General features: G+C 47.4%; 2 protein-coding genes across 21 annotated transcripts; both read right to left on the bottom strand.

Moving 5' to 3' along the window:
• Window positions 1-588: 588 nt before the first annotated feature.
• LOC108151006 (collagen alpha-2(IV) chain) lies at window positions 589-8,643 on the bottom strand. 11 transcript variants are annotated; one of them, XM_033386591.1, is made up of 10 exons: window positions 8,582-8,643; window positions 7,319-7,454; window positions 7,001-7,077; window positions 6,836-6,939; window positions 6,624-6,770; window positions 4,348-6,564; window positions 2,713-4,086; window positions 2,108-2,657; window positions 1,924-2,049; window positions 589-1,864 (listed from the first exon to the last, which is right to left on the bottom strand). In XM_033386591.1, the coding sequence occupies exons 2-10, from the start codon at window positions 7,388-7,390 to the stop codon at window positions 1,081-1,083; spliced, it is 5,451 nt and encodes a 1,816-aa protein (XP_033242482.1). In that variant the 5' UTR covers window positions 7,391-7,454; window positions 8,582-8,643; the 3' UTR covers window positions 589-1,080. The 11 variants fall into 11 exon arrangements, with proteins under 11 accessions (XP_033242482.1, XP_033242475.1, XP_033242477.1 ...); XM_033386584.1 differs by having other exon boundaries at window positions 590-1,864; window positions 2,713-4,272; XM_033386586.1 differs by having other exon boundaries at window positions 590-1,864; window positions 2,713-4,290; window positions 4,366-6,564.
• Window positions 8,644-9,988: 1,345 nt separating this feature from the next.
• LOC108151008 (mucin-5AC) lies at window positions 9,989-17,595 on the bottom strand. 10 transcript variants are annotated; one of them, XM_033386581.1, is made up of 3 exons: window positions 15,068-17,595; window positions 10,812-11,365; window positions 9,989-10,742 (listed from the first exon to the last, which is right to left on the bottom strand). In XM_033386581.1, exons 1-3 carry the CDS (start codon window positions 17,590-17,592, stop codon window positions 10,102-10,104), a joined length of 3,720 nt encoding a protein of 1,239 aa, XP_033242472.1. In that variant the 5' UTR covers window positions 17,593-17,595; the 3' UTR covers window positions 9,989-10,101. The 10 variants fall into 10 exon arrangements, with proteins under 10 accessions (XP_033242472.1, XP_033242471.1, XP_033242464.1 ...); XM_033386580.1 differs by having other exon boundaries at window positions 10,812-12,916; window positions 15,068-17,593; XM_033386573.1 differs by having other exon boundaries at window positions 10,812-11,245; window positions 11,366-17,592.
• Between the last annotated feature and the right edge of the window lie 82 nt (window positions 17,596-17,677).

The raw sequence follows: 17,677 nt of genomic DNA, 5'->3' as shown, positions 1-17,677 counted from the left end.
ATATATATGTATACTTGATATAGTCGTAGCCAGTAGTCCCATCAGAATATGTACCTACTTTAAAGCTTTATGAGGTCGGAAATGTTCCCTCTTGCTAAAGCTAATAATAAGATTTATTGTACATACAATTCTGAGAATTTATCACTGTGATATGTCAATATGTCAATATATATGATAGATTGTCGTCGCCTGTAAATCGATATAAATACCAATGCAGTGGATTAGCAGTTCATTTAGACGTTAAGCAGTGTATTGTCCACATCTCTTTGCGAAGTATATTCAGTCATCAGAAATTAAAAACCAGTTATCTACACTTTTAACAAACTATGTCAGTGGTTATCAAATTTGTGCTTGTAGGAGCTCTGATCTTGTTGAGTTCTATGTTGCTTCAAGCACAGGATACGGTTAGAGAGCCCTATCCCAGCGACTGCAGTCAGTTTTACGAGACGGGCGTTTTAAGCTGTCCTGCGAACCTTCACTGGAACGCTCTGCTGCAGCGATGTGACACACAGTCACGCACAGGTTGTTCTAAGAACACATCCGACAATCTATCGGTCGAATGTGAAATGAAACTTGGACAACTAATACCATATCCCGGCGACTGCACACGCTTCATACAGTGTGACTATCGCCCCTTTGTGAAGATCTGCCCACAATATCTGTTCTGGAATTCAAAGCTTCTAACCTGCGACAAAATTTGTGCTTAATTTTTGTCGAAATAGTACATTGATCTTCAATAACCAAAGTCAAATTCAAGCCCAGTACTATGTTTTTTTAGTAAATTTGTAAAGGATATTTCCACCAGTTCGCGGCTCTCAAACACCGGGATACTTTCCGTTTTCTTATGACTTTTATTAAATATTAATTACAATTGCAAAGCCTATGAAATATTTAAGAAATGGCAGTAAGATGCTAAAATTATTTGCAAAAAAACACTTAAATGCTTAAGAACTTGCTGCATAAAAATACAAATATGGGGGAGTGTTTTTGGTGACAGTTAGATGGACTGTTCTAAAATTGAGCCCCTTGGGAACTGATCTACTATAATGTGGGGTGGGTGGGCGTGGGCTTGCATCCCCTTTAGCACTTGCCATTGGCTGGGGCTTTTGGGCGACAGATCTTGCTGCGTCCATTCGCTCCGTAGACAATGTTACAGGAGAAGGTGAAGTATCCGCAGGTCGAGGACTTGGTGTAGTACGTGGACTGGAAGTTCTTGTTATCCTGCGGTGGGTTCTTGCTATTGTCCATGCTTCCAGTCACCGACTTGGTGACTGTTACATAGCTGTCTGGTGCGCGAGGCGCTTTGCTACCGCGAGTGGGTGTACTCGGGGCATCGGAGTCAGTGTCGGCACTGATTTCGACCTTCTTGTCGGTATTATGAAGCTCAAGCGACTTTGTGTGAAACTTCTTTTGAACGTTCACCGTGCCGCGGAACCCACTGGGCACGGACTCTGTGGTTGATCGCTCCGTGTAGCTATTAATGAGTCCGTTCTGTTTCTGCACCAGCTGGTACTTTTCCGCTGGCAATGGGGCCACTACTGCCTGCTGCTTCTGCGTGGGGGACGACTGGGTATAGGTCTGTGGATGAGGTGTGGACTCCGAATCCTTAATCTTGTTCGGTGGCTTTGGACCCTCCTCTAGCTTGACAGGCTTCTCGTTGTAGTACTCATCCTCGTCGTATTCATCCCCCTCGTCCTCTTCCTCGTCGTCGTATTGAACTGGTTCCGACTGATCTGGCTTCTTATCGACCTTCTCAGGCTCTTCCTTGCTGGTCTTTGTGGACTTCAGCTGCAGCTCGGGTATTGAATCAGATTCAGACGTGAGTGCCGGGCCACTAAAGACGGCATCAGCCCGATCGGTTACACTGAAATGGAAATACATATTTTTTAAATGGGCCGAAAATTCCCATCTAGGATTACCTACGCATTTCCACTGTTGCCAAACTGGCTGATTGTATTGAAGAGCTCTCGATTTTGCTCCCGGTAGGTGTCCACCTGCTCCTTAGTTCCTGATGCGGACTGTGCAGCGCCGTGATATGATACCCCAAAACTGAAAATAGAAGTCGCTTAGAGTTCTGGTATACCGTCCTGCCGCACTCTGTGATTACCTAGAAGTTCCTTGGATCTGAGACTGGCTCTGGCCAGAATGGCTGCCCGATTGTGCGGAAGCCTGTCCGCCACCTGGTGCCACTACCGAGCTGGTATCCTGACCTGGACGGAAGCCGATTTGAGCTTGGGAAGAGGTTTGGCCCGGTCCGCTGGACTGGGCATCGGCCAAGCCGCCCTTATCGTTGGCCTGCACCTCACTCTGGCTCTGGTGAATCAGACCCCCACTCTGTGATGAAGCCTTGGTGCCTCCATCCTTCGAGTTGACCTGCACTTGGGCCTGGGACTGGGCCGGTCCTCCAGAGCCTTGGGACTGGCTCATAGCGCCATCAGCATTGCCAGTAACCTGGGCGCTGGCAGCCCGATCTGCGTCGGAAGTCATTGCACTAGCGCTGAAAGAACCGCCCGTACTGTATGTGCCGGATACTTGGGTCTTAGCAGTTCCGCCATTCTTTTTGCCCTCGGCACTGGCAGATGCCTGGCCGTTCCCAATAGTGGACGCCGCTTGAGAAAATGTGTCATCAGCTCCAACGGCAACTGTACTTGGCGCACCTACAATTTTCAAGTCATTCATTTTCTATCGGTGTACAGAGGATTCAAGACTTACCAACACCAGCAGCTCCAGGAGCGACACCAGCTCCAGCTGTATACCGTACCGGAGCACCTACTTGGCCATCTGAAGTACCACCGGTTCCCGGGTGCCTTCCATCAAACTGCGATCCTCCTGCTCCGGGCTGTTGACCTATAAATCCGGGCTGTCCGCTACCGATGCCTGTCTGTCCACCAACTCCTGGTTGGGTTCCGTATCCGGGTTGACCTCCAACTCCAGGTTGACCTCCATATCCGGGCTGTCCGCCACCAACACCTGTCTGTCCAACGCCTGGTTGGGTACCGTATCCGGGTTGACCTCCAACTCCAGATTGACCTCCATATCCGGGCTGTCCGCCACCGATACCTGTCTGTGCACCAACTCCTGCTTGGGTTCCGTAGCTGGGTTGACCTCCAACTCCAGGTTGACCTCCATATCCGGGCTGTCCGCCACCGACACCTGTCTGTCCACTAACTCCTGGTTGTGTTCCGTATCCGGGTTGACCTCCAACTCCGGGGTGTCCTCCATCGCTACCAGTCTGCCCACCAACTACGGGTTGTGCTCCGTATCCTGGCTGTCTCCCACCGATAGCAGGCTGTCCACTGACTCCTGCTTGGGTTCCGTAACTGGGTTGACCTCCAACTCCAGGTTGAGCCCCGAATCCGGGCAGTCCGCCACCGATACCAGTCTGTCCACCAACTCCTGGTTGTGTTCCGTATCCAGGTTGACCTACAACCCCAGATTGACCTCCATATCCGGGCTGTCCGCCACCGATACCTGTCGATCCACCAACTCCTGGTTGACCTCCAACCCCAGATTGACCTCCATATCCGGGCTGTCCGCCACCGATACCTGTCGATCCACCAACTCCTGGTTGTGTTCCGTATCCGGATTGATCTCCAGCTCCAGGTTGCCCTCCAAATCCAGGCTGTCCACCAAATCCTGGTTGGGCTTCGTATCCGGGTTGACCTAAAGCCCCAGATTGAGCTCCATATCCGGGTTGTCCACCACTGATACCAGTCTGTACACCAACTCCTGGTTGTGTTCCGTATCCGGGTTGACCTCCAGCTCCACGTTGACCTCCAAGTCCAGGCTGTCCACCAAATCCTGGTTGGGATCCGTATCCGGGTTGACCTCCAGCCCCAGATTGACCTCCATATGCGGGTTGTCCACCACCGATACCCGTCGGTCTACCAACTCCTGCTTGGGTTCCGTAGCTGGGTTGACCTCCAACTCCAGGTTGACCTCCAAACCCGAGCTGTCCACCACCGATACCTGTCGGTCCACTAACTCCTGGTTGCGTTCCGTATCCAGATTTACCTCCAGTTAGAGGTTGGCTTCCAAATCCAGGCTGTCCGCCAAATCCTGGTTGTATTCCGTATCCGGGTTGACCTCCAACCCCAGATTGACCTCCATATCCGGGCTGTCCGCCACCGATACCTGTCTGTCCACCAACTCCTGGTTGTGTTCCGTATCCAGGTTGACCTCCAACCCCAGATTGACCTCCATATCCGGGCTGTCCGCCACCGATACCTGTCTGTCCACCAACTCCTGGTTGTGTTCCGTATCCAGGTTGACCTCCAACCCCAGATTGACCTCCATATCCGGGCTGTCCGCCACCGATACCTGTCTGTCCGCCAACTCCTGGTTGACCTCCAACCCCAGATTGACCTCCATATCCGGGCTGTCCGCCACCGATACCTGTCTGTCCACCAACTCCTGGTTGTGTTCCGTATCCAGGTTGACCTCCAACCCCAGATTGACCTCCATATCCAGGCTGTCCGCCACCGATACCTGTCTGTCCACCAACTCCTGCTTGGGTTCCGTAGCTGGGTTGACCTCCAACTCCAGGCTGACCTCCATATCCGGGCTGTCCGCCACCGACTCCTGTCTGTCCACTAGCTCCTGGTTGGGTTCCGTATCCGGGTTGACTTCCAACTCCAGGTTGACCTCCAAAACCGAGCTGTCCACCACCGATACCTGTCGGTCCACTAACGCCTGGTTCTGTTCCGTATCCAGATTTACCTCTAGTTCCAGGTTGACCTCCAAATCCAGGCTGTCCGCCAACTCCTGGTTGTGTTCCGTATCCGGGTTGACCTCCATATCCGGGCTGTCCGCCACCGATACCTGTCTGTCCACCAACTCCTGGTTGTGTTCCGTATCCAGGATGACCTCCAACCCCAGATTTACCTCCATATCCGGGCTGTCCGCCACCGATACCTGTCTGTCCACCAACTCCTGGTTGTGTTCCGTATCCAGGTTGACCTCCAACCCCAGATTGACCTCCATATCCGGGCTGTCCGCCACCGATACCTGTCTGTCCACCAACTCCTGGTTGTGTTCCGTATCCAGAGTTACCTCCAGTTCCAGGTTGACCTCCAAATCCAGGCTGTCCGCCAACTCCTGGTTGTGTTCCGTATCCGGGTTGACCTCCAACCCCAGATTGACCTCCATATCCGGGCTGTCCGCCACCGATACCTGTCTGTCCACCAACTCCTGGTTGTGTTCCGTATCCAGGTTGACCTCCAACTCCAGATTGACCTCCATATCCGGGCTGTCCGCCAACTCCTGGTTGTTTTCCGTATCCGGGTTGACCTCCAACCCCAGATTGACCTCCATATCCGGGCTGTCTGCCACCGATACCTGTCTGTCCACCAACTCCTGGTTGTGTTCCGTATCCAGGTTGACCTCCGACTCCAGGTTGAGCCCCAAGTCCGGGCTGTCCGCCACCAATACTAGTCTGTCCACCAACTCCTGGTTGTGTTCCGTATCCAGGTTGACCTCCAACCCCAGATTGACCTCCATATCCGGGCTGTCCGCCAACTCCTGGTTGTTTTCCGTATCCAGGTTGACCTCCAACCCCAGATTGACCTCCATATCCGGGCTGTCCGCCACCGATACCTGTCTGTCCACCAACTCCTGGTTGTGTTCCGTATCCGGGCTGACCTCCGACTCCAGGTTGAGCCCCAAATCCGGGCTGTCCGCTACCGATACCTGGCTGTCCAACAACTCCTGCTTGTGTTCCGTATCCGGGTTGACCTCCAACTACAGGTTGAGCCCCAAATCCAGGCTGTCCGCTGCCGATACCTGTCTGTTCACCAACTCCTGGTTGTGTTCCGTAGCCAGGTTGACCTGCAACTCCAGGTTGACCTCCAAATCCGGCCTGTCCACCACCGATACCAGGTTGTCTACCACCGATACTTGTCTGACTTCCTACTCCTGGCTGTGTTCCGTATCCAGGTTGACCTCCAACCCCAGATTGACCTCCATATCCGGGCTGTCCGCCACCGATACCTGCCTGTCCACCAACTACTGGTTGTGTTCCGTATCCAGGTTGACCTCCAACCCCAGATAGATCTCCATATCCGGGCTGTCCGCCACCGACACCTTGCTGTCCACTAGCTCCTAGTTGGGTTCCGTATCCGGGTTGACTTCCAGCTCCAGGTTGACTTCCAAAACCAGGTTGTCCACCACTGATATCAGTCGATACACCAGGTCCTGGCTGTGTTCCGTATCCGGATTGACCTCCAGTTTCAGGTTGACCCCCAAATCCGGGTTGTCTACCAACTCCTGGTTGTGTTCCGTATATGGTTTGACCTCCAGACTGATCCTCAGCTCCAGGCTGAGTTACGTACCCGGGCTGTCCAGCAGCACCTGTTTGTCGTCCGTCGATTCCTGGCCCACTAATTATTTCTCCCCCGCCAGGATGTTTTCCACCAAGTCCTTGGTGACCAGCTCCAAGTCCTGGCTGTCCAGCTTGTCCCCCAGTGACTCCTGGAAATTCTCCAATACCAGGCTGCCCACCAACTGGACTTCCGGAACCGGGCTGACTCCGAAATCCAGGCTGTCCACCAAAGCCGCTAACAGCATCTAAATAAGTAATTCCTTCAGATACCACCAAAGAAAATATATGTCACGGATTAACTAACCTGCACCTGGTAGACTAATAATAGCATCGGGTCTTCCTATAAGACCTCCACTGCCATCGAGTGAGCTCCCAGTTTGATAGCCGGAACAGCCGCTGCAATCTCCCGAGGAGAACTGACTCTGAGCCTGCCCCATTCCGTGGCTGCCAGCTAAAGAATTATCAGACATTCATTACACCCGTTCAAGCTATACGGATTCTGCCAGTATCACTTACAGACTGTCGAGCGTGAGCCGCTTTCGTTAGCCTCTGCCTCGGCCTTGCCATCCTCTTCGGGCTTGCCAAAGTTCAAGTACTGCGACTGCGTCTGTCCTCTTGCACTAATAGGTTTTAATGATTCATTTTGATTATATAAGTCTGATCAATTTGTATCCTACTTACTAGCCTCTGCCGCTTCTCTTTGATCGCTCCAAATCAGACAGACCAGAGAGTTCATCTTCGTTCTGCGACGATTGATCCTGTAAGTGTTGAACAAAGTTAAGGTCAATGCTAATGTCAGCTTTATCACGAGCCATTTAAGCGAGTACTGGGACCGTGGCTAATTCGATTCTGTGTCTGGAACTGACCTTGGTCAAATTGGGTCTTATCGCACACTATTGGGACGAGTTCATTTACATTGAACCACAAGTAGTTCCACACAGCCACGCACACAGCTACGAGCACCAGCTCTTGGGTTTCATTAACAATTTTGACACTTACAATAGCTGCTCCATTGGCGCACGCTATGAGCATCACAATGCCTAGTAGCAGGCCCCAGCGAAAGGGCAGCATTTCAATAAATCTAATTCCGAATCCAATTGAAGCGTGTCGACGTCGACTCAACACAACCAGCAAACTGTAAGATGAAATTTAATTGTATTATCAACACATTTGATTGGACAACACACATGCTCGTTAATATTAGTTTATATTCCCTCCCATCTGAGGGGTTATCTCTTCTCTTCCGAATGGGGACACACGATTCTATTTAATGCCAAAAAAGTATTATACAAAAAAAAAACAATTGATCTTGGGCTCAATTTCCGTTTTAGGCATGATGTAATCGCACAAGCTAATAAATTTGAATCTCATTTTGATGAAAAAGCGTGTACTAGTACAGAAGACGTATAAGATTGGAATTATATTTATCTGACATTGATGGTTTTGAGCAATTTTACGATAAAGATAGCCACCATCTCAAGAATTTTTAAGTCATGGTCTGGAAGATCCAGAACTTGTGAAGATTTTTTAATAGTTCACACCACTAAGCGATCCTTTAGTTTGATATTACTGTTAACATTTATTCTATTAAGAAACAGATGAAGTCAGGAAAAGTTTATACGACGATTTTTCCGACTTAATTTGGCTCTAATCCTTAAACCAACTTCTATGTGATTTAATTTATTTTTTGGTTAACTCTTTCGTCCTTCAGTCGAATCCGGGTCTTTCACATCACATACTTTTTCGCCTTTTTGCTAATAGGGTTCCAGGGGAATGTTCCGACCTGCTTCCGAGCGCGACAACTGCTGGATTGCGAATAACGCTGGGATGCATCTATGCTCTAGAGCATGAGTAGAACTCAAATTCTATATGTATTCTACACAACACTATCTATGTACACTATCTCTTCTGAAAGATCATTTATTGAAATTTTTTGATTGATCTTAATAATGTTCAAGTCATTTTAGCAACCAGTAGGTCCTTAATATCTCTGAAATACCCAGAATGATATCTCTTGATTCGTTATGTCAGCAAAATAAGTGAACATTTTTAGAGATTTTTTAAATTTTCACAGCACAAATTAAAAAAAATCCTAATAATATTCTGCTAAGAAAAAAAAGTTAAAAAAATGTATATGCCGATGGATCATGTGTTTGACTCAATTTGTTTTTAATCTTTTATCCAACTTCAATGCGATTTAATATATTTTTTTGGTTCACTTTTTCGTCCTTCATTCGACTGTGTTTCTTCCATATCACATACTTTTTTGCCTGTATGCTAATAGGTTTCCAGGGAATTGTTCCGATCTGCTTCCGAACGCGACAACTGCTGGATTGCGAATAACGTTGGGCTGTCTGAGCATCAAAACTCTAGAGCTTGAGTAGAACTCAAATTCATTGAAGGCGAGTCATTTCCAATACATTTGCATTTAGCCAGCAGCATGAATATTTATGTAGGACCCACACAATCACCGAAGTCTGGTTCGAGTATCTGCCCTATAGCATACATATAATAACGACGCACCACACCACACCACAACACACACCACACAACCACAACCCCACAGAGACACAGGCCATGCCACTTAGAGCTCTGAGCTCGTCGCCAGTGCCATTCATTGGAGTGTCTATGTCTATTCCATTACATATCAACACTTTGATCGTGTCAATCGATCACTTGGCTTGGCTGAGTACGGGACTGGGGGACCGCGACACCCTCCATCGAGTGTATCTCTGGAAGGGGCATTACAACATCATCGTCTTCGCCAACGGATGGGGGAGACTTTTGACCCATTTTAAGGAAATGTGCTGGCATTTATTAGCATATAAAGATACCCAATTGTCTATCTTTTGGATATATTTTCAAGTGTGTCCCTTTCCCTGATCATTTGCCATTCACGCTCGGTGTATCTCTCTCTCTCTCTCTCTCTCTCTGTTGTGGTGTCCGTAGTAATTACTTTTTCGAGTTCACAAGGAACTGTTTAATAAAGCGGCGGAAGTAATTTGTTTTGATAACCTTTGGGATCAAAAATTTTGGTTTGCTTTCTGGTTAGACAGTCCATCGTCATATCTATTTATAGATCAAGCCCCTCCAGCACCATAGCATCAATCCTGAGCTCGAGTTTCCCTTATCTGCTGAAAGCTTCTAAAAAGCCATGTGTTTGAATTGAGCTCAAGCATTAAATATTCATTTTTTAAGGCCCAACCACTGTATGGGGTATTTTTCAAGGCTAATAATATTTTTAATTGAAGCCCAGTTTGATAAGATCAACACAAAACAAAAAGCACACCAACAAATTGCGTGGGCCTATTGAACTAAATTTGCATGCAACCAAAAATGAGATCTATTGAGAGCATCTCCTCGTACAGACTCTGTAGACGATAGAAAAGCAGACCGTTAGTTTTTCTTGATGATCCGGGGCACTTTATATTTCGATTTGACTGATCACATTTTCAAACTTATCCAAACAAATTTCATCAACTCGTATAAGTAAGTTTTAAGTTTAAAGTCAAAAAATTGGCGAAGGATATTATCCGCAAATTTAGCGGACCATTATTGCGAATAGGAAATCAAAAAAATATACAAATATTTTTTCACAAGTTGAAGTACGTTTTTTTCATTCAAAAAAAAAATACAACCATGTTTACACCACCTCCAACAAAAGCAGTAGATTAAAGAATGGGTAATGCCTTTATATTTTCTGTAATATTCTTCAATTCATTTAACAAGAAAATCTACCAAGAGTGAATAATATTATACGAGTAACTGTTTATGCTTACATATTATTTGCAGAACCGCTGGGATTTTTCGCATACTTCCTGCAAAGAGTTCCAGAAAAGTCCAGAATTACAGCTCATTATTACACCGCGCTCACCAAAACACTTAATATATTTCGAACAGTCGGTTGGAAAAACGTCAAAACTCATACCCATTTTACAAGATATTATTTCATTCTTTTGTAGAGTTTTGCAGGAGCTACTGAACCAATCACATACTTTAAGATTTTGGTTCCAATACAAAGGCTCAGGACACTTCTGGACGATTGGTTGACCATTACTGCACTGGATATATTTCGTACAATCAGTTGGGTCTGGTAGAAAATCCATGCCGTGCTTGCAAACCGTTTCCTCGGGATCCACTTTGTTATAGCAACCGCTGTCATCATACCCACAGTATAAATTCTGATAGTCCCAGAAGAGATCATCTGGACAATGCATGATGTACTCATGTCCGTTGCTGCACTGAATAAATTTATGGCAATCCGATGGATGCGGTAAGTATGGAGCGCCACTTGCACATGACATAGGCGGTATAGGAGAAGGTGATGTCGCCGGGCTAGACGTCGATCCAGTGGTAGAATCTACTTTAGCAGTAGTGCTCTCTATAGGAGCAGAAGTAGCACCATCCTCAGCTGTGGTGATTTCTACAAGGAAGAAGTCAAATGATCAGCTCTGGGGGCTCTTATCAGGAGCAGAAGTAATATCCTAATTACCTGTGGTGCTTTCCTCAGAAGCAGAAGTAGTATCGTCCTGAACTGTGCTGTCTTCAGGATCAGATGTTGTATCGGCCTCAGCTGTGGTGCTTTCTTTAGGAGCAGATGTAGAATCGTCCTCAGATGTAGTGCTTTCGTCAGGTTCGGATGTCGAATTTTTAGCCGTAGTGCTTATCTCAGGTGCAGCGGAAGTCGAATCTTCAGCTGTGGTGCTTTCTTCAGGTTCAGATGTCGAATCTTCAGCTGTGGTGCTTTCTTCAGGAGCAGAAGTAGAATCGTCCTCTGCCGTGGAGTTTTCTTCAGGTTCAGATGTCGAAACTTCAGCTGTGGTGCTTTCTTCAGGAGCAGAAGTCGTATCGTCATCAGCTGTAGTGCTTTCTTCAGGTTCAGACGTCGAATCTTGAGCTGTGGTGCTTATCTCAGTTGCCGCGGAAGTCGAATCGTCAGCTGTGGTGCTTTCTTCAGGGGCAGAAGTAGAATCACCTTCAGTTGTAGTGCTTTCTTCAGGCTCTGATGTCGAATCTTTAGCTGTGGTGCTTTCTTCAGGCTCAGATGTCGAATCTTCAGCTGTGGTGCTTTCTTCAGGAGCAGAAGTAGAATCGCCTTCAGCTGAAGTGCTTTCTTCAGGTTCAGACGTCGAATCTTCAGCTGTGGTGCTTATCTCAGTTTCCGCGGAAGTCGAATCTTCAGCTGTGGTGCTTTCTTCAGGAGCAGAAGAAGAATCTCCTTCAGCTGTAGTGCTTTCTTCAGGTTCAGACGTCGAATCTTCAGCTGTGGTGCCTATATCAGGTGCCGCGGAAGTCGAATCTTCAGCTGTCGTGCTTTCTTCAGGAGCAGAAGAAGAATCGTCCTCAGCTGTGGTGCTTTCTTCAGGAGTAGAAGTAGAATCGTCCTCTGCCGTGGAGTTTTCTTCAGGTTCAGATGTCGAAACTTCAGCTGTGGTGCTTTCTTCAGGAGCAGAAGTAGTATCGTCATCAGCTGTAGTGCTTTCTTCAGGTTCAGACGTCGAATCTTGAGCTGTGGTGCTTATCTCAGTTGCCGCGGAAGTCGAATCGTCAGCTGTGGTGCTTTCTTCAGGGGCAGAAGTAGAATCACCTTCAGTTGTAGTGCTTTCTTCAGGCTCTGATGTCGAACCTTCAGCTGTGGTGCTTTCTTCAGGCTCAGATGTCGAATCTTTAGCTGTGGTGCTTTCTTCAGGAGCAAAAGTAGTATCGTCTTCAGCTGTGGTGCTTTCTTCAGGAGCAGAAGTGGAATCGCCTTCAGCTGAAGTGCTTTTTTCAGGTTCAGACGTCGAATCTTCAGCTGTGGTGCCTATCTCAGTTGCCGCGGAACTCGAATCTTCAGCTGTGGTGCTTTCTTCAGGAGCAGAAGTAGAATCTCCTTCAGTTGTAGTGCTTTCTTCAGGTTCAGACGTCGAATCTTTAGCTGTGGTGCTTATATCAGGTGCCTCGGAAGTCACATCTTCAGCTGGGGTGCTTTCTTCAGGAGCAGAAGAAGAATCGTCCTCAGCTGTGGTGCTTTCTTCAGGAGTAGAAGTAGAATCGTCCTCTGCCGTGGAGTTATCTTCAGGTTCAGATGTCGAAACTTCAGCTGTGGTGCTTTCTCCAGGAGCAGAAGTAGTATCGTCATCAGCTGTAGAACTGTCTTCAGGTTCAGACGTCGAATCTTCAGCTGTGGTGCTTATCTCAGTTGCCGCGGAAGTCGAATCTTCAGCTGTGGTGCTTTCTTCATGGGTAGAGGTAGAATCACTTTCAGTTGTAGTGCTTTCTTCAGGCTCTGATGTCGAATTTTCAGCTGTGGTGCTTTCTTCAGGAGCAGAAGAAGAATCGTCCTCAGCTGTGGTGCTTTCTTCAGGAGTAGAAGTAGAATCGTCCTCTGCAGTGGAGTTTTCTTCAGGTTCAGATGTCGAAACTTCAGCTGTGGTGCTTTCTTCAGGAGCAGAAGTAGTATCGTCATCAGCTGAAGTGCTTTCTTCAGGTTCAGACGTCGAATCTTCAGCTGTGGTGCATATCTCAGTTGCCGCGGAAGTCGAATCTTCAGCTGTGGTGCTTTCTTCAGAATCTGATGTCGAATCTTCAGCAGTGGTGCTTTCTTCAGGCTCAGATGTCGAATCTTCAGCTGTGGTGCTTTCTTCAGGTGCAGAAGAAGTATCGTCATCAGCTGAAGTGCTTTCTTCAGGTTCAGACGTCGAATCTTCAGCTGTGGTGCTTTCTTCTGGCTCAGATGTCGAAACTTCAGCTGTGGTGCTTTCTTCAGGAGCAGAAGTAGTATCGTCATCAGCTGTAGTACTGTCTTCAGGTTCAGACGTCGAATCTTCAGCTGTGGTGCTTATCTCAGTTGCCGCGGAAGTCGAATCTTCAGCTGTGGTGCTTTCTTCATGGGTAGAGGTAGAATCACTTTCAGTTGTAGTGCTTTCTTCAGGCTCTGATGTCGAATTTTCAGCTGTGGTGCTTTCTTCAGGAGCAGAAGAAGAATCGTCCTCAGCTGTGGTGCTTTCTTCAGGAGTAGAAGTAGAATCGTCCTCTGCAGTGGAGTTTTCTTCAGGTTCAGATGTCGAAACTTCAGCTGTGGTGCTTTCTTCAGGAGCAGAAGTAGAATCGCCTTCAGTTGTCGTGCTTTCTTCAGGTTCGGGGGTCGAATCTTCAACTGTTGTGCTTTCTTCAGAAGCAGAAGAAGAATCCTCTTCAGCTGTGGTGCTTTCATCAGGTGCAGAGGTAGAATCGCCTTCAGTTGTAGTGCTTTCTTCAGGCTCTGATGTTGAATCTTCAGCTGTGGTGCTTTTTTCAGGAGCAGAAGTAGTATCGTCTTCAGCTGTGGTGCTTTCTTCAGAAGCAGGAGTAGAATCGCCTTCAGCTGAAGTGCTTTCCTCAGGTTCAGACGTCGAATCTTCAGCTGTGGTGCTTATCTCAGTTGCCGCGGAAGTCGAATCTTCAGCTGTGGTGCTTTTTTCTGGAGCAGAAGTAGAATCGCCTTCAGTTGTAGTGCTTTCTTCAGGCTCTGATGTTGAATCTTCAGCTGTGGTGCTTTCTTCGGGAGCAGAAGTAGTATCGTCTTCAGCTGTGGTGCTTTCTTCAGGAGCAGAAGTAGAATCGCCTTTAGTTGTAGTGCTTTCTTCAGGCTCTGATGTCGAATCTTCAGCTGTGGTGCTTTCTTCAGGCTCAGATGTCGAATCTTCATCTGTGGTGCTTTCTTCAGGAGCAGAAGTAGTATCGTCATCAGCTGTAGTACTGTCTTCAGGTTCAGACGTCGAATCTTCAGCTGTGGTGCTTATCTCAGTTGCCGCGGAAGTCGAATCTTCAGCTGTGGTGCTTTCTTCATGGGTAGAGGTAGAATCACTTTCAGTTGTAGTGCTTTCTTCAGGCTCTGATGTCGAATTTTCAGCTGTTGTGCTTTCTTCAGGAGCAGAAGAAGAATCGTCCTCAGCTGTGGTGCTTTCTTCAGGAGTAGAAGTAGAATCGTCCTCTGCAGTGGAGTTTTCTTCAGGTTCAGATGTCGAAACTTCAGCTGTGGTGCTTTCTTCAGGAGCAGAAGTAGTATCGTCATCAGCTGAAGTGCTTTCTTCAGGTTCAGACGTCGAATCTTCAGCTGTGGTGCTTATCTCAATTGCCGCGGAAGTCGAATCTTCAGCTGCGGTGCTTTCTTCAGAATCTGATGTCGAATCTTCAGCTGTGGTGCTTTCTTCAGGCTCAGATGTCGAATCTTCAGCTGTGGTGCTTTCTTCAGGAGCAGAAGTAGTATCGTCATCAGCTGAAGTGCTTTCTTCAGGCTCAGGCGTCGAATCTTCAGCTGTGGTGCTTTCTTTTGGCTCAGATGTCGAATCTTCAGCTGTGGTGCTTTCTTCAGGAGCAGAAGTAGTATCGTCATCAGCTGAAGTGCTTTCTTCAGGTTCAGACGTCGAATCTTCAGCTGTGGTGCTTTCTTCTGGAGCAGAAGTAGAATCTCCATCAGCTGTAGTGCTTTCTTCGGGTTGAGACGTCGAATCTTCAGCTGTGGTGCTTATCTCAGGTGCCGCAGAAGTCGAATCTTTAGCTGTGGTGCTTTCTTCAGGAGCAGAAGAAGAATCGTGCTCAGCTGTGGTGCTTTCTGCAGGAGTAGAAGTAGAATCGTCCTCTGCCGTGGAGTTTACTTCAGGTTCAGATGTCGAAACTTCAGCTGTGGTGCTTTCTTCAGATGTAGTATCGTCATCAGCTGTAGTGGTGACTTCAGGAGCAGAAGTAGAATCCCCTTCAGCTGTGGTGCTTTCTTCAGGCTCTGATGTCGAATCTTCAGCTGTGGTGCTTTCTTCAGGAGCAGAAGTAGTTTCGACCTCAGTGGTGGTACTTTCATTAGGGTCAGACGTCGAATCTTCAGTTGTGGTGCTTTCTTCAGGAGCAGAAGTAGAATCGCCTTCAGTTGTCGTGCTTTCTTCAGGTTCGGGGGTCGAATCTTCAACTGTTGTGCTTTCTTCAGAAGCAGAAGAAGAATCCTCTTCAGCTGTGGTGCTTTCATCAGGTGCAGAGGTAGAATCGCCTTCAGTTGTAGTGCTTTCTTCAGGCTCTGATGTTGAATCTTCAGCTGTGGTGCTTTTTTCAGGAGCAAAAGTAGTATCGTCTTCAGCTGTGGTGCTTTCTTCAGAAGCAGGAGTAGAATCGCCTTCAGCTGAAGTGCTTTCCTCAGGTTCAGACGTCGAATCTTCAGCTGTGGTGCTTATCTCAGTTGCCGCGGAAGTCGAATCTTCAGCTGTGGTGCTTTTTTCTGGAGCAGAAGTAGAATCGCCTTCAGTTGTAGTGCTTTCTTCAGGCTCTGATGTTGAATCTTCAGCTGTGGTGCTTTCTTCGGGAGCAGAAGTAGTATCGTCTTCAGCTGTGGTGCTTTCTTCAGGAGCAGAAGTAGAATCGCCTTTAGTTGTAGTGCTTTCTTCAGGCTCTGATGTCGAATCTTCAGCTGTGGTGCTTTCTTCAGGCTCAGATGTCGAATCTTCATCTGTGGTGCTTTCTTCAGGAGCAGAAGTAGAATCGCCTTCAGCTGAAGTGCTTTCTTCAGGTTCAGACGTCGAATCTTCAGCTGTGGTGCTTATCTCAGTTGCCGCGGAAGTCGAATCTTCAGCTGTGGTGCTTTCTTCAATATCAGAAGTAGAATCTCCTTCAGCTGTAGTGCTTTCTTCAGGTTCAGACGTCGAATCTTCAGCTGTGGTGCTTATATCAGGTGCCGCGGAAGTCGAATCTTCAGCTGTCGTGCTTTCTTCAGGAGCAGAAGAAGAATCGTGCTCAGCTGTGGTGCTTTCTTCAGGAGTAGAAGTAGAATCGTCCTCTGCCGTGGAGTTTTCTTCAGGTTCAGATGTCGAAACTTCAGCTGTGGTGCTTTCTTCAGGAGCAGAAGTAGTATAGTCATCAGCTGTAGTGGTGACTTCAGGAGCAGAAGTAGAATCCTCTTCAGCTGTGGTGCTTTCTTCAGGCTCTGATTTCGAATCTTCAGCTGTGGTGCTTTCTTCAGGAGCAGAAGTAGTTTCGACCTCAGTTGTGGTACTTTCATTAGGTTTAGACGTCGAATCTTCACCAGTGGTGCTTTCTTCAGGAGCAGAAGTAGAATCGCCTTCAGCTGAAGTGCTTTCTTCAGGTTCAGACGTCGAATCTTCAGCTGTGGTGCCTATCTCAGTTGCCGCGGAAGTCGAATCTTCAGCTGTGGTGCTTTCTTCAGGGGCAGAAGTAGAATCGCCTTCAGCTGTAGTGCTTTCTTCAGGTTCTGACGTTGAATCTTCAGCTGTGGTGCTTATCTCAGGTGCAGCGGAAGTCGAATCTTCAGCTGTGGTGCTTTCTTCAGGAGCAGAAGTAGAATCGTCTTCAGCTGTAGTGCTTTCTTCAGGTTCGGAGGTCGAATCTTCAACAGTTGTGTTTTCTTCAGGAGCAGAAGAAGAATCCTCTTCAGCTGTGGTGCTTTCTTCAGGAGCTGAAGTAGAATCGACCCCAGCTGCGGTGCTTTCTTCAGGTTCAGACGTCGAATTTTTATCTGTTGTGCTTTTTTCAGAAGTAGAAGTAGTATCCTCCTCAGCTGTAGTGCTTTCTACAGGTTTGGATGTCGAATTTTCAGCTGTGGTGCTTTCTTCAGGAGCAGCAGTAGAATCGCCTTCAGTTGTCGTGCTTTCTTTAGGTTCGGAGGTCGAATCTTCAACTGTTGTGCTTTCTTCAGGAGAAGAAGAAGAATCCTCTTCAGCTGTGGTGCTTTCTTCAGGAGCAGCAGGAGAATCCCCTTCAGCTGTGGTGCTTTTTTCAGGAGCAGAAGTAGAGTTGTCCTTAGCTGTAGTGCTTTCTTCAGGTTCAGATGTCGAATCTTGAACTGTGGTGCTTATATCGGGTGCTGCAGATGTCGAATCATTAGCTTTTGTGCTTTTTTCAGAAGTAGAACGAGTAGTATCGTCCTCAGATGTGTTGTTTTCTTCCGGAGCAGAAGTCGTATTGCCCCCAGCTGTGGTGCTCTCCGCAGGTGCAAAAGTCGAATGTGCGGCTGATGTTCTCTCTTCAGGTGCAGATGTAATATCGTTTGCTATAGTTGTTTTTTTATGATTAAATTTTGTATCTCGGCCAAACTGTGAGTCATATTCAATTAGATTGTTTTTCACTTGCGCACTTTTTAAATGCACTTTTTCAACCGAGGCACTCTCTGCTTTTTTGAGTATGATTTGGCTGAGCACTACTAGTGATATTATAAATCTTAATAAATCTCGTGAAGAAGCCTTCGAAGACATCGTTGGTCTTTTAACAGTTGGGGAGCGTAACGAATTCGCGTATGAGTTAAAGACAAACATTTAGAGAAGTGATACTCGGGCGTTGTGCATTGATATTTATAAGTAACGCTATAGGTAGCTCATTGCACTTCTTATCAGATCTTTT

The sequence above is a fragment of the Drosophila miranda genome, chromosome XR (assembly GCF_003369915.1).
Source record: "Drosophila miranda strain MSH22 chromosome XR, D.miranda_PacBio2.1, whole genome shotgun sequence".
NCBI classification, from domain to species: domain Eukaryota; kingdom Metazoa; phylum Arthropoda; class Insecta; order Diptera; family Drosophilidae; genus Drosophila; species Drosophila miranda.
This window is presented reverse-complemented; position numbering and strand designations above follow the sequence as displayed.

What these genes read in the sequence shown, in the direction of transcription:
- LOC108151008 (XM_033386572.1), bottom strand. Translation starts at nt 17,592, where the DNA reads ATGTTTGTCTTTAACTCATACGCGAATTCGTTACGCTCCCCAACTGTT. An exon ending in TTCTGAGGAAAGCACCACAG is followed by an intron (nt 10,743 to 10,811) that starts GTAATTAGGATA and finishes TCTTCCTTGTAG; the next exon opens with AAATCACCACAGCTGAGGAT.
- LOC108151006 (XM_033386582.1), bottom strand. Translation starts at nt 7,390, where the DNA reads ATGCTGCCCTTTCGCTGGGGCCTGCTACTAGGCATTGTGATGCTCATA. An exon ending in AAGAGAAGCGGCAGAGGCTA is followed by an intron (nt 6,940 to 7,000) that starts GTAAGTAGGATA and finishes AAAACCTATTAG; the next exon opens with TGCAAGAGGACAGACGCAGT. An exon ending in CAGATCCAAGGAACTTCTAG is followed by an intron (nt 2,050 to 2,107) that starts GTAATCACAGAG and finishes TTCTATTTTCAG; the next exon opens with TTTTGGGGTATCATATCACG.